This window comes from Polypterus senegalus, chromosome 7 (assembly GCF_016835505.1).
Source record: "Polypterus senegalus isolate Bchr_013 chromosome 7, ASM1683550v1, whole genome shotgun sequence".
Lineage (NCBI taxonomy): Eukaryota > Metazoa > Chordata > Cladistia > Polypteriformes > Polypteridae > Polypterus > Polypterus senegalus.
The window spans coordinates 156,717,555-156,734,173 of record NC_053160.1 but is presented as its reverse complement, the minus strand read 5'-3'; the positions used below and the strand labels follow the sequence as shown (position 1 = coordinate 156,734,173).

Here is a 16,619-nt window from a genome sequence, read left to right as displayed (position 1 = left end):
GGATTGGACCTGCTTATTTTTCAATTCCACTTGTTCCTGGTTGATGAGTGCTTTCCTTATTTTCTGAATTTGCACCTAGATTCTTTTTTCTTTTCTTGTCTCTCCAATGCTTTTGAGTCTCTTTTCTCCGCACTACTCTTTCTTCGTTTAGTCGTCTACGTTTCATTTATAACGTATTGTCCTTATACGCTTTATATGAGCCGAGAGCCCTGGATCTGTGTGTGGTCAAAGCATTTACACGAGTGATGATTTTTCTCTTCATGGTCTTATTTGATATTGCTTGTAATTAGGGTGTGTCCTGCAAGAATCTCATGTTCTACTCCCCCGCGAAATGTTTCTGGGTCAATCTCTTGGCACAAACTCTCATGCTTACGGTCCCCGCGAGACACTCCATGGCCATTCTCTTTTGTCTTGCGGGTCTTTGAAGCGTCTTCCGTGATCTTAACGTTAAGATCACGTATCGCCTCCTAGTCATTCCCTCCCACAGGATTTTTTTTTTTTTTTTATAATAGAGACACAAGATGATAAGTTTGCTTCACAGAATTACTGAACCATTAATGAAAACCAGTAATGAATCTTCTATGGAAAGTCCACAATTGCTGCCAGGGAACATGTGAAAAGATACATTAACATTGTAGCCTTAATGAAACTTGTGTTCACAGCAAGGGTCAGCTAAGACAATAGAGAGGTGGCAAAACCTAATTTTGGAAGGGAGTATTGGTCCAAAAAAATTAATTAATTAAAAAACAGCATACATTTGCCTTTCCATTAACATCAACCAACCCCTCACCTTTAGGTGAGCAGTCAATAGTTAGCTATCACAACAAGGCAACCCTTGATGGCCAATAAGAACAAAGGAAGAGTTTTAATCTTACTTGAAAATTAAACTGACTTCTTTCTCTAAGGAACACAAGCGATTCTTCTTTAGGTATGCCTCAAACATATGGAGAGGTATCTTTCACAAAATCGACATTGGAAAGTCTTACTTAAATGGCTTCTGTCGCTATAGCAAATACATGGAACACCACCTTGTGATCACCAAAATCCTTTTCTTCCAGAAAAACAAATACAAAACATGGATGCAATCACTATTGAAACTCTACAATCTCCTGGACTATATAATTATTCATGTCCACAAAACATGAAAAGGTGCCTAAGGAAAAACAGTAAGAATTCAATGTCAGACCTGTCCAAGAAGAAAGGTTTAATTTCAGAAACACCTCTCTGCTTGACTTAAATGCATCACTTCTAATGATATTAATTTTCAACAGCAGTGGACAGCCTTTTTTGCCACCATCAATGACACATGCATTAAAGCCATCATCCACACCAATAACAAGACCAATAATATATAAAAAAAAAGAACAAAAATCTACCAAAGTCTTAACAAGAGAAGAATTTTACAGATATCAAAATGGTAGCAAAGTACAATAGAATTATAAAAGCCAGAAACCCAAAGCTGAGCGCAAATGAAACATTCCTTTCCCATGACATAAAAAAGAAATTGCAGGGGAAGAAAGTAAAGGTGCAATGTTTTAGTGATAGCTGCAATATGCAGAGTTTCTTTCAGATGGTGATAATTCTATACAAATTAAGACTTTTACAGTCCCGAGATTCATTCAGTAATGCTGGAAGGACCATTTTAAAAACTCCTGAAAAACTAATCCATAGTTAAAGATGTAACCATTCCAGCAAATCCTCAGCAGGCAAAAGGCAACCCAACCCAAGAAGAGATCCTTCAAGACATCACACAAATGAAGAAAAGTGAGAACTTTATTTCCAATGGGATATTCAAGTCTGGTGGTTAAGTGACATGCATATAATGTTCTACTAACATCTGGAACAACTACAAAATTTCCCTAGGTTTTAGAAATACCAAGGTTGTCACCATTTTCAAAACAAGGCTACTTATAGCATCACACCGTTTCCAACCGCTGAGAAGATCTTCACCTATTTGCTTCCAAAATGTCACCTCCCACTTGCAAAGAAAAACTTGAATTCAATTGTAGCGCCAGACCATACCACTGCACAAACAAAATGTTTATAGCAGGACAAATTAAAGTAAGCTGCCGGGAAGACCTCCAACATGTTGAATAGGAAAAGAGATGTTAATTTGAGAACTCCAACATTGTTACATATTTCCTGATTGTACACATTGACAATTTTCAATTCAGTATTGAATGCTTAAACTTTACACACATTTGAACAAACACAAAATTCAAATATGCATGGGAGAGAAATTTACTTTCACATGACAATGCTTGCAAACTTCAGATTACATATTAAGCTCTTTCTTCAACACTAAAAAAACAAAATGAACATATGCCCTCCACCTATATGTAAGCCGAGTATTTTGGATCAGAATTTCTACAACCATGCTAATGGAGGCAATGTATAAGATTTTAATATTTGCATTTTGTCATGGAAGCATGTTTTTTAAAGCATGCTAGGAATCTGCTATAGTGCCACATGCATGGATAGGAGCACAGCAAAACACACCCATCAATACAATGTACATTATATGGCATCATCACATTATTATATACAAGAGTAGATATATATATATATATATATATATATATATATATATATATATATATGCATGCACATTTTTGTATATAACTGCAGTCTTACCTAGCAAAATTTAATAAGCCTTAAAACAGACAATTTAGATTAAATGGAGGTGGTTGGAAATCTAGGGAGATAACGGAAAAATCAGAAGTGACTGTAGAAGGAAAGAATCTATATATTTGCTAAGGGGTTCTTGACATATTCCGAGTAAGCAGCAGCATTTCTGTAAGGGCAATGACTGAAATAGACTGAAAACTGAGGTGAGTGTGGTCCTCAAATATATTGCTCGTTTGCTTCCTGACCCATACTATACACAGGTCAAGAATACAGTCCAGTTCAGAGCCTACGGTCCTTTATGCTTTTAGAAATGAATGCTGGAGTTTATTATTTAAATGAGCAGACTTACTGCCAAATCAGATTGTTGCAAAAGGAAGGACACTTTCAATGACAGCTCAATAAACTGGACCAGCACTGATGGGGAGATGTTAACTTCTTATGCACTAAGGGGTTGCTGGCATTATTGCACTTAAATTACATAACCAAAAATAAATGGTTATTATTTGTTTATTCTAATAAAGAAGCTGCCAATGGCCGATCAGCAAGCACAACACTTCAAATTTTAAAGTGAAAGTATTTACATGATCAAAATTCTTTGTTTACCCTAATGTCAACTAAATAAAACACAAAACAAGTTTGTGCTTTAGTGATTTTTTATGCCAGTCATTGGACCAATTTAAGTTTACCAGTTGACATGGAAGTAACTTACATTTTGTACTCTAGACAGGATGTTTTGTGCTGCAATTCACCAATCAACTCAGAGAGGGAAAGGCAAGTTCATTGTACTGAGAGAATAAAACTGAAATCGGATTTAAAAAAAAAAAACTTTTACAAGTAGCCAAAATTTACACTGCGTGTTACAGACTAAAATCAAATGTATCTTATTATAGTAATAATAATAATAATAGTAGCTTACTACTCAAAACCAGAGGTGGGTAGAGTAGCCAAAAATTGTACTCAAGTAAGAGTAGCGTTACTTCAAAATAATATAACTCAAGAAGAAAAATGACTCGAGTAAAAAAGTTTTTAGTTAAAAGACTACTCAAGTACTGAGTAACTGTTTGAACATAATAAATTATTTATCTTTCAGAAATGTAATAAGACAGACAAAAATATAAAATAATGTGCAAATTCTGCTATTTCCAAATAAAAAAATGAGTAAAAATAAACATCTTCACAAAATAAAGATGCACAAATAACACAAAGTTCCAAATCTCCGATTTTCACAAAAAAGCTTTTGAAGCCCATACCTACAGTAAGTAACATGTATGTTTGAACACTGCAAACTACTTACAGTGACAAGATATACTGTACACTGACAGTATAATACTGTATATTCACTTTGTGGTGTAGCAGGTCCACCACTTTATACACACACACAAAAAAAAGGAAAAAAAAGGCCACTTTCAAATCCATAAAGCCGTGTCACTCTCCGTGGACGCAATTGTATGACCACTGGGAGTTAATGAGGTAGTTGGAGTTCTCAATTGCTTCATTGACTTTCTGTGGCATGTGATTAAGGCACACGGAGACGATAGTGTATATAGACGTGTCAGCACAAAAAGAGAAGGGGAAATCAAAGAAAAGAAAAGAGGTTAAAAGACATGAAAGGCAGGCTTGGGAAAGACGATCTGGCCACCAGGATGGAGGAAGCAGTGCGAGCTAGGGCCCCATGAAAGAGAGTTAGCTGTGGCGCTCTAGGGGCTAGTTCGCCCCACTGAACATTCGGGTGGAGTGTAGCGAGCAAGGCAGGTGGCCTCCCTAGGCTTCCGAGGTACGACAACGTGAGCACAAAGGAAGAAGGGAGGAGAGCCAACCTCGGACAGTCTGGCCGTGATGCCTGGAGGCAGCCATGACGGAGGTCAGCCGAAAGGAGCTTGTGGCTGCTGAGTCTCTGACAGCTACGCGAGCAATGAGTGAGCCAGGAGAATGAGAAGGAGGTGTGCCGAGATCAGGAAGAGTTAGTCTGCATAGTAACCTCAGATCTTTAACGGATTTATTTATTGATTTTTTTTTTTATCCTTACTTTTCATAATGATTTTTATGGATTTATATATGTATTGTTTTTTAGAACACTGCACCATTGACACTTTTGTTTTGACTGGTTTTTAATAAAAGCACTTTAGCATTTTTTCCACCATCCTCTGGCCTCATCAGTGAATTATCCTCATATGTCAGCTAATCTCGGTCATAACTATCGACGGTGTGGGTTCAGCAGACTCCCGTGTGGGAAGAGGGAGTGTGTAGGGGACCAGCATTGTCACACACTTGCCCACCAAATAGCACAGCTGATAGAAATTAACATTAGAACAAGGCAGCTTCTGCACATATGTCTCACTTTACCATGACTGTCTGTGCATGTTTGGTTAAAAGCAGGAGTTGGCTCTCAAGGTTCTTGCAGTGAAGCGGTGACCGTTTAGCAGTGAATAGGAGCCCCGCATGACTAAAAAGTCTCTCACAGGCTGCAGACGTAGGAAGTTTGTGTGTGGTCATGTGACTACATGGCTACTTCTAATTAGTGAAACAGAGTCATGTGATTATTGTTGCTACATCTGATTGGTGAAACAGTCATGCAGTAGATCCAGTGGTGACTTCTCTCTGGCACCAATATAGTGTAATGTGTAAATGGAAAAAAGGAACGAGTCAAGCGTTGCCCAATGTAGCAGAGTAAGAGTAGCGTTGTTTCTTCACAAATGTACTCAAGTAAAAGTAAAAAGTATGGTGCAGTAAAACTTCCCTTAGAAGTATATATTTAAAAAAAAAAAAAAGTTACTCAAGTAAATGTAACGGAGTAAGTGTGACTCGTTACTACCCACCTCTGCTCAAAACACAGATAACCAGAACTCGAAGCAGCAACCTTTTGGTTATAAGGCAGCAGTTCTTACCTCTGTGCCATCCAAGAATACATAACCAACTTTCTGTCAATTGACATTTGAGCTTCAGTTTGTAACATGTAAATTGAATGATTTTTTTAACTTGGGTTACATTCTTGAATGAAAGCGCACGTGTTTGATATTTGGACTAAAGTCTTTACACATTATACACTTCACATCATTGTTAGTATAACATGGAAAAAGTTTCTGCTCTGGGTATGTTTTCAGCATTTCTTGCCTCGCATTTTTTTTCATACACTTACCCAGATCTTTGTAGACATGGAACACACATGAAATGCAAGTATTCCAAAAAACACACTATATTATTTACCCTATACAACACCAGACACCTCACACGCAAATAAGGAGGCTTGAGCTGGGAGAACTTTTTGCCCGGGTTGAGCTCCGTCAAGGGATTGGGAAGGGAATAGCAGGCGGCTTGCTTTGATCGAAAGACACATTTACAAAACAAAAAGACACTGATGGAGAGGTGCGAAGAAATTTAAGGTGGGCAGGGATTACTAGTTTTTTCGTAGGATACAGGAATTCTAGTGTTAAAAGGCAAAAAGATCTACAGAGGACAACATAACCACAACTCTCCAAGCTGTCCTAACCCAGTCGGAACAGCAGAAGAGACAGGCTAGGCTGCTCATTGTAGACTTTAGCTCCATCATTTAATGCCATCCTCCCTCAAAGACTGGTGACCAAACTGACAGACCTGGGAATATCCCATTCGATCTGCCTCTGGGATTATGGTCTTCCTCTCTGATCCCTCCCAGAGGGTAAGAAAAGGCTCCCACATCTCAGCCTTAGAAATGGATTACAGCAGGGCTGCATGCTTAGTGCTCTTCTCTTCACCCTCGACACCTATGATTGCACCCCTGCATATTCCATCAATGGCATTATCAAATTTGCAGAGGACACCACCGTAGTGGGGCTCATTTCTGGATGGAAAAAGAGTCCACTTATTGAGACAAGGTGCAGCAGTTGTTTGTGTGGTGTTAAGACAACAATCTGGTTCATAACACCACCAAAACCAAGGAGTTAATCATTGACTTTATGAGTAAGAGGTGGAGCGGTTTCTCGGACTTCGAGGCCCTGGGTGTCCACATAACAGAAGACCTGTCATGGAGCACTAACACCACAAAACTGGTAAAGAAGGCACAGCAGAGACTTCATTTCCAGAGTATTCTCAGACAGAATAATGTAATTTAAAAAAACTGCTTATGTCCTTGTAGTGTTGCTCTATGGAAAGCATACTGATTTACGGCATCAGTGTATGGTTTGGCAGCTGCACAATATCATAGAGGATAGCGCTCCAAGGGGTCGTCAACACTGCCCAGATTATTATCGGATGCTCTCTCCCAATCCCTGGAAGATCTCTACAGCTTCCATTGCCTTAAAAAGGCCCAGATCATACTCAAAGATCAATTCCATCTCAGTCACTCTCTGTTTGAACTGCTGCCCTTGGACAGACATTTTAGGACAATAAAAACCACAAACAGATCAAACAATGTTTTTTATTCCAAGGCCATAACTGTGCTAAATGCTGCTCATATTGTGAAACCTTAAATGATGTAATGAATGAATACCGTCTTGTATGTGGCATGTTGTGCATATTCTTATAACTTTTGAAATCCCTAGCTCTAGTCATTGGTACAGGGGGAAGAAAAAAAAAAAAAAAAAAAAGAGTACAGAAGACAGAGGTCATCCTTGATGGGACCCTGTGCTTATGATCAGAAACTCTGGCAGATGTCTATTAAGATTCATTAAACGTGTTTACATGCCCTCGCGCGCACACACTCACACACACACAGAGATAAGATGAATAACGTGGTTAAGACAGAAACTGGATTTCTTAAGATCCCCCATTTAAATGTACAAGTTCACGTATGGAATTCTTCTTTGCTAACTTTTGCTAAAAGTTAGCCCCATATCACAAAGAAGTCATACTTTTGGGAATCATTTCCAGGCTAGTATTAAGCAATTAAAAAACAAATCTGACCTCCAGACTAAGCTGACACCATCACAAAAAAATCCACAACTTTTCTGATTTCTCTATCTAATACAGGGTCTTATCACAGCAGCATAAACCACAAAGTTGGAAAATTATCTGGAAAAGGTGTCAGTTGAAGTCATAAAACATAACTAACATAAGGAGATGATAAATGAAATTGAGGGCTAAATAATAAATGTCAGAAATGCTATTTTTTTTTTTACTGAAGATGGCTTATCCATCTTATTATAATATTTTTCAACATGAAATTATTGCAGCTCTCAACATCAAAATTACATCACTGCTGGTCTCAGTAATAACATATACAATAAGCTTACTTTTAAGACTTACAAATAAACAATAACAGAAAATAAAAACCAATGTTTTGAATAGTCGCAAGATAGATGGATAGTAACAAGCTGTATGTAAATTTAATTAAATCTCCATTACTTAAACAAAAAGAAATGCAGAAAAAATGTACATAAATTCCACATCATTTTTTCTGGTAAAACGATCCCACCCACCTATAATTCTACTTATAGCATTTACTTTAAGAATCCCTTTGTTTTCCTACCTTCATGTTTGATGCCTCAGTCTCAAGTTTTGTTAGGTGATTCGAGTTATCCTCTAGTTCTTGACGAAGATTTGAATTTTCCATTTTCAGTGCCTCCACCTGTTTTAGCAGCTGGTCATAAGAAGCTGCAGCCATCTTGGACTATTTCTTGACCTGTAAAAAGTATCAATTATTTTTTACTAAACTCCTCATAAAATTCTGGCATATTTATTAGAAGATAAATTTCATATAGTTTTCTATTTATTTAAATACAAATATAGCAATTTTTATTTCCAGTGATTACGATGATTAAATCATTAGCCATTTTCGCAGAATTGAGTAACACCACAATGAAATGCTTAATCCAACCTTTGCATGCACTAAGGCAAATGTTCAATCATGTACTAAAAGCTACACTTTCAGATTAAAGACAGGTTTTGTTTTTAGACCTACCAAGCAGTTAGTGACAATGTGTATCAAAGATTTATACATCCCACTTACATGACCAAAAACATTTACAAAAATCTTGTGGACATATTAATTGTAATTTAAATGCCAAACAATTAATATGTTGATTGCAAATTACAAGCTACTATCTCAACCTCTCATTCACTTGGCGTCCCTAAGTAAATCATCTAATGGGCTTCAAGTGTATAAAAAAAGTACTGTATAGCATAGAAACAGCTGTAATATATAATCTTCTCATCTTCTCTCTTGCCCTGGGTAAAAGGTAAGCAAAATAAACCAGCCAATAAAAGCAATACTACACTGGTTGTACAAGCAGCTCTGACTGAAGTGTCGAAGTATTCTATAATAAAATTATCAACCTTATATTTTTGATAGGCATGCATGGGGGCTGTTCAACTGAAAATCTGAAATACAGATACTGGAAAAATAAAATACATTTTGTGCAAGAAAAATTAAGTATGAGGAAACTGACATTTAAACACGCAGATACTCTTGGAATGCAAAAGAGTGATTCTGCTGTGTTCACTTACATTCATAATGTACCTAAAAAAAGTGTAAAGATAACGCATTCAATGTAAAAAGGAAGTAAAAATAAAATAGACAAAAACAAGAATCAGAATCATCACTGAGACTAGGTACCATAATTAGAAGTTAAAAAAAACTTTTAGAAGTCTAAGATGTGGGAAAAAAATGCTAAAGTGACTTTAACAGCAAACATATACTGTATATTATAAAAATGGTATAATACTCATGACTATTAAGTACTGTAATAGTCTTAAGCCATCAGTGAGAATTCTGTCCCTGTGCAACACCGTATTGTGTAACCTCTCATGAGTGAAAATAAACCTCTGGGTGATATCCCATTTCATGGATGATGCTTACTCACTTTCTTTCAGTCAAGTGCAATTCTAGAAGAAAATATCATGCTGCTAAAGCTACAGAACACTCTCAACATAAGAACAAAAAAGACCTATAAATCTTTGTAATAGAACCAGACACATTAAGACCAGAGATTGGTCTAGTGGTTAGCAAATGTGTGGAGCTGCTTGAATTTCTATAGTAAAATATATTTATCGTTTCTTGTAAAAGTGTATACATCTTTGTATCAGTTCTAATATTTGCAGATGCATTGGATGTTATTTTGTTTTAAAAAAAAATAAATTACTTTAAAAAAAATTAAATAAAATCCCTTCCTTTATACAATGTGATCTCCTCCACACACACCTTGTCGCAGGCAGCTGGGGGTGTAGCCCAGCCAGGACGCCCGAGGGGACCGGAGGAGGGCTGGTGTCTCCTCCCAACGATGAGGGGGCGACCACCCTGGTTTTGTTGGTGGCCTCGGGTAGGGGGCTTTGAAGCCCAACCCTGTAGGGGCCTGTGGCCACCACCAGGCGGTACCCCGGTGCCTGAAGAACCCTGGAGGGGGGGAAGAAGAATGGGGACACCCGGAGGGCTTCCGGGTGCACAGTCGGCACTTCCGCCACACGGGGGCGTGACCAAGGAGGAGTGCCGGGAAGCAGCTAGAGCCCATCCGGGGTGGTATAAAAGGGGGTCGCCTCCCTGCAATCAAAAGCAAGAGTCGGGTGGAAGAGGACGGAGCTCGAGAGAGGAGTAGAGGCGGCCAGAAGGAAGGCAATTTGTGACTGTGAGGCCTGGACTTTGGGGGATCGGTGCTGGAGGAACTGGGTTTGTGCACTGAACTCTTTACTGTAGATATTGTAAATAAACTTGTGTGTTGGGTGCAAAACGATGTCCGCCTGTCTGTGTCCAGTTTATAAAGGTGAGCCTTTCGCAAACTTGGCGCATCCATGTCTCGATGTTGTCTACATAGTGTTCACCATTATCAACTTTACTAATTGCATATTCCATCACTTTATTTTCTTTTTTTCTCCGGTTTTATTGTCTGATATTGGCATCTATTTTTTTCTTGTATATTTACCATACATGCTCATTATTTAAGCTAATCAGTATGCTCTTTATTTCTCATTGAGATTATTAAATACATACAGTGGGATGCAAAAGTTTGGGCAACCTTGTTAATAGTCATTCTTTTCCTGTATAAATCGTTGGTTGTTACGATAAAAAATGTCAGTAAAATATATCATATAGGAAACACACACAGTGATATTTGAGAAGTGAAATGAAGTTTATTGGATTTACAGAAAGTGTGCAATAATTGTTCAAACAAAATTAGGCAGGTGCATAAATGTGGGCACCGTTGTCATTTTATTGATTCCAAAACTTTTCGAACTAATTATTGGAACTCAAATTGGCTTGGTAAGCTCAGTGACCCCTGACCTACATACACAGGTGAATCCTATAATGAGAAAGAGTATTTAAGGGGGTCAATTGTAAATTTCCCTCCTCCTTTAATTTTCTCTGAAGAGTAGCAACATGGGGGTCACAAAACAACTCTCAAATGACCTGAAGACAAAGATTGTTCACCATCATGGTTTAGGGGAAGGATACAGAAAGCTGTCCCAGAGATTTAAGCTGTCTGTTTTTCCACAGTTAGGAACATATTGAGGAAATGGAAGACCACAGGCTCAGTTCAAGTTAAGGCTCGAAGGGGCAGACCAAGAAAGATTTTGGATAGACAGAAGCGACGAATGGCGAGAACAGTCAGTCAGAGTCAACCCACAGACCAGCACCAAAGACCTACAACATCATCTTGCAGCAGATGGAGTCACTGTGCATCGTTCAACCATTCAGCGCACTTTACACAAGGAGATGCTGTATGCGAGAGTGATGCAGAGAAAGCCTTTTCTCCGCCCACAGCACAAACAGAGCCGCTTGAGGTATGCTCAAGCACATTTGGATAAGCCAGCTTCATTTTGGAATAAGGTGCTGTGGACTGATGAAACTAAAATTGAGTTATTTGGGCATAACAAGGAGCGTTATGCATGGAGGAAAAAGAACACAGCATTCCAAGAAAAACACCTGCTACCTACAGTAAAATATGGTGGTGGTTCCATCATGCAGTGGGGCTGTGTGGCCAGTGCAGGGACTGGGAATCTTGTCAAAGTTGAGGGATGCATGGATTCCACTGAGTATCAGCAGATTCTGGAGACCAATGTCCAGCTGAAGCTGTGCCGGGGCTGGATCTTTCAACAAGACAACGACCCGAAACACTGCTCAAAATCCACTAAGGCATTCATGCAGAGGAACAAGTACAACATTCTGGAATGGCCATCTCAGTCCCCAGACCTGAATATAATTGAAAATCTGTGGTGTGAGTTAAAGAGAGCTGTCCATGCTCAGAAGCCATCAAACCTGAATGAACTAGAGATGTTTTGTAAAGAGGAATGGTTCAAAATACCTTCAACCACAATCCAGACTCTCATTGGAACCTACAGGAAGCGTTTAGAGGCTGAAATTTTTAAAAAAGGCGGATCTACTAAATATTGATTTCTTTTTTGTGGTGCCCAAATTTATGCACCTGCCTGATTTTGTTTGAACAATTATTGCACACTTTCTGTAAATCCAATAAACTTCATTTTACTTCTCAAATATAACTGTGTGTGTCTCCTATACGATATATTTAACTGACATTTTTTATCGTAACAACCAACGATTTATACAGGAAAATAAAGACTATTAACAAGGTTGCTCAAACTTTTGCATCCCACTGTATATGGATACTTGTATACACAATCTTATTTATTTGTGTTATTATTTGTATGTGACTCAATATGTATTTGTTATTTACTGCTTTAATTTTGGTCTCTTGGCGCTGAAATTGGGAAGAATTCCTGAAACGCATTAGCCTTTTCGCATCGACAGCCATACAAGATGGACATTGCCCTTTGAGCTCTTGAATATTCCTTGTGGACGCTGAATAGATAGTCCTTGCTTCACATTGAACTTTTGAGCCGAGTCTCTCTAATGTGCTCATTAGTAATGACATTTATCATGTCTCTGTGTGTGTGTGTGTGTGTGTGTGTGTATACTATATACTGTATATATGAGAGAGTCTATTGTCTATCTTTGAATTAATACAAAATGTGTTCAGTGTTTAGATTATAGTGTTTAGATTATGTGTTGGAATTATAAACTGCTCTTTACCCTTTTTTATATAAAAGTTCTTTGGCAGGTTATTCTTAGATGTTACTGGCAGTATATGTCTTACCAAAAAAAAAAAAAAAAACACCAAAACAAACACAGTTTAACAACACACAACTTATTAGAGAAATGAATAGTGCTTAGTAAGTTTTGCTTGTATTGTAAAACTAGCGCATTAATGGTCTTCATGCACCTCAAGGAGGCATACTGTACCTTTATATGCTCCTAAGAAAATTTAAATGCACATTTGGTACAAAATACATTCAAGCAAAGTTTAAAATAAGAAATGCGGCAATCTGAAATTGACAGTTCTATTACAAAAAATGTCTCACCTCACAAGAAAACACAAAAATAAAGTCACATTATTTTTTGAAACAAGAATTAGAAGAATTATCTATATATATAATTCATTAAGGCAAGACAACCATGGAAAGCACGCCGGAAGGGGTGTGGATTCACTAAGCCGTCGACAAGTGAGACACCTATGGCGCACGCAGGAAGGAGCCTCGCCCACCAACTCCAAGACCATTGGATACGACGACAACTCACAGAGCCACGCCCACCAACTCGGACGCAACGACACAGAAAAACCGGCGTCATTTATATTCGTCTGTCGTAGAGGTCACTTGCAGCTCCGACCCACGTTGACTGTGGCATGTTTCTCGCGGAGGTGAATCGCCATATGCGGCGTGTAAAACTGTTTGCGAGGGGTATCCCATGGGATCCTCAAACAACTGAGGTTAACACACAATGAAGTGAGCAGTCTTTAAAAAACGGTTACGACGCACGACCGCATGCACTATAGCAAACTGTTTTACACGCTACATACAGCAATTCGCATCTGCGACAAACATGCGTCTTCTTAGATACTCCTGCATTTTGTACACACCCCCCTCCCACCGTGGTTGGGTGTCTTGGTGGATTATATATAGAAAGGCAGCCAAAACCGCACAGAGCAATGAAAAGTCTACGTGAGTCACAGGTGCATCTGAACTGTACAAAGACGACAAATAAGCCCTGTGCCTCTGTTTCATTACCGTCTCACCTGCTTGACCAATGCAGGCCATGCAACAGGCGATCAGGCAGCCAACCAGGTAACCAAAGTCTTTGGATTCAGGGGGGAGTATGGTTACAAAGCTGAAACTTTAAAGGAATTGACGGAAGGGCACCACCAGATGTGGAGCCTTTCGCTTCATTTGACTCAACACAGGAAACCTCACCCGGCCCAGACACGGACAGGATTGACAGATTGATAGCTCTTTCTCGATTCTGTGGGTGGTGGTGCATGGCAGTTCTTAGTTGGTGGAGCAATTTGGCTGGTTATTTCCAAAAACGAACGAGACTCCCGCCTGCTAAATAGTTACACGACCCACCAGCGTGCGCCGTCCAAATTCTTAGAGGGACAAGTGGCTTTTAGCCACGTGAGATTGAGCATTAACAGGTCTGTGATGCACTTGTATGTCCAGTACTGCACGCGCGCTACACTGAATGGATCAACGTGTCTAACCAGTGTGGGTAAGCCGCTGAACCCCATTCGTGATGGAGACCGTGGCTTCCATTTGTTCCTCACGAACGAGAAATTCCCAGTACGTGCGGGTCATACACTCGCACGGATTACGTCCCTGCCCTTTGTAAAGCCCCCCCATGGTCAGGTGACTTGGTGGATTATATATATATAAAAAAAAAAAAGCAGCTGGAACCGCTAAGAACAATGAAAAAATCAATGTGGAAACCGACTGAGGCGGTGTTTGGAAAATTAACAGTCAACGTGACTCACAGGTGCGTGTGGACTGTACACAGACGAAAGCGACTCAGGTAGGGAGTTGGGGGCGGGCACATAAGCGGGCAGTGAAAGGAGAAAGCATGACGACGCTCCTCCGATTTTCAGTCACGGACAATTGTATGTTGGTTCGTAGCGTGCATTGTTGGAATGTTACTTTTCTTGGTGGTTTATTAAATTACGGATTTTTCAAATGTTTATTTTTTCCTCTGTACTTAAAAATCATTTAAAAAGCGGCCTGATTATGTGGCGTATGCTACGCCGCGGGTTGGCTAGTAGTATTTGAATTAGCACCAGATTAGCATCTAGAGTATTAAAATATATGATTTCCAGTGCAATTTCTTTAACCAAATCCCCATATGGGCCAGAGAAAGTTATTTAACCTGCCTGTGGTCCAATGGTTTCAAAAAACAAACTGTAAAGAATTCTGAAATTGTAAGCCAACAGCTTAATATAATTAATCTGCTATATTTAAACTATTTAATAAGAATAATTAAGATACAGAAATTGAAGTTGTTCTCTGGATCGAAGTAGCTGCCTAATTGCATTACTGGACATTATATCACTGGAGAAATTACTTGTGCTTTTCTTTATTGTCAAATAGTACTACTTGCTTTTGACATAATACATTCTCATTTAAAACTTAGCAGAAAATATCACTATATTGTGGATGATTCCTGTATGTGCCATAAATTCACATGTATCATAGACACACACATTGCATGTACATTAATAAATATTTTATACCGTAAAAAAAAACTAACAGAGCACTTCTGCATTATATAATTATAAAATTACCTGTAACCCTAATCTTAATGTTCATATCAAATCACATCTGGTTTGGGTATCTATCCTCTACTTTTCAAAGCACATTAAGCACTAATAACCATAGTTTTTTTTTTCCTTTAGTTGAATTTCCTTCACAGTCATGTCTGGAAAAATAATGTACTGCAGGTCTCAAGCTAAAAAAAAATGTGAAAAGCTGTTTGTTTGTTAAGGATTTCTCTGAAACTACTGCAGTAACTAGCCAATCATAACTGCTGAAGGAAGGATCAGTTAGTAGGCTGCAAATCACCTCTGATTAAACTTATGTGAAAAAGTACAAATTGGTGTGCCATAGGAGTATGTTGATCCCGTACCTATTGTTAACTTATGTTCTGCCCACTCCAAGAACTTTTTTTGTGCTATGCAACACTGTACAGGACTGACTCTACATAATTCTTTTTTTTTCCTTTATTGATTTTATTGTAATCATTCCATAGATCAACTTTTACAAATAGGGCTGAAAACAAAACAACCCAACCCCCACCTCTGAGAAAGAGAGCATGGCCAGACTTTACATATTTCAAAATGGAAAATTTTAGTATTTTATGTATTGTCATTGTACTTCATGCTAGGGTATGGACACACCCTTCTACCATATAGATTCTGGAAAACAAACACAGAATCAAAATAACTTCTTGCAACACAGAAACAAGCACTTAAAGATTTTAAAAATTACAAGATAAGACACTGCATGAGTCAAAATTACATTTTATATAAGATAGAGACATAGTGTGCCAACTATGAAGTCAAACATCCACTTACAATGGGCGATACTAACTCCCAAGTCTGGGTGATACAACATTGTTAACTGCTGAGCAACAGACTATAAGGTAAATTCTGACAGTGCAGTTTTTTTATTTATTATCCAAGTATAAAATTTAAGGAAAAGATCATGCTCTGTCAAACAGTTGTGGCAGTATTCAAACTGGAGGTGGCCATCCTATCTGGAATATTCCTTATAATGTGTCCCAGCAACAGTATCTCCAAGAATTTCATCAAAATAGAACTGCCTCCAGTCTTACTTATTGGGAAAATCCCATATTGGTGTCTTTGGCAAAGTGAGGATGTGTGTTTTTCTGGAATAGTTGTTAGTCACTAATTTTCTCAGTGAAATATTTAAAATGTCTTTAAAAATACAGTCAATATACAGTGCATCCGAAAAGTATTCACAGCGCATCACTTTTTCCACATTTTATGTTACAGCTTTATTCCAAAATTGATTAAATTCATTTGTTTCCTCAGAATTCTACACACAACACCCCATAATGACAATGAAAAAAGTTTACTTGAGGTTTTTGCAAATTTATTAAAAATAAAAAAAACTGAGAAATCACATGTACATAAGTATTCACAGCCTTTGCTCAATGTCGATGCACCTTTCGCAGCAATTACAGCCTCAAGTCTTTTTGAATAGGATGCCACAAGCTTGGCACA

General features: G+C 38.4%; 1 protein-coding gene across 4 annotated transcripts in view; it reads right to left on the bottom strand.

Annotated features, from left to right (window-relative positions):
• apc (APC regulator of WNT signaling pathway) overlaps positions 1 to 16,619 on the bottom strand; it is a 187,278-nt gene that overhangs the window by 100,057 nt on the left and 70,602 nt on the right. For 3 of the 4 annotated variants that reach the window (XM_039759426.1, XM_039759429.1, XM_039759428.1), the window contains exon 2: positions 8,072 to 8,224. In XM_039759426.1, the coding sequence (XP_039615360.1) occupies positions 8,072 to 8,206 (135 nt within the window). In that variant the 5' untranslated portion in view covers positions 8,207 to 8,224. Of the gene's footprint in view, positions 1 to 8,071; positions 8,225 to 16,619 lie in introns of those variants that run through there. The other variant, XM_039759431.1, reaches the window with a different exon arrangement.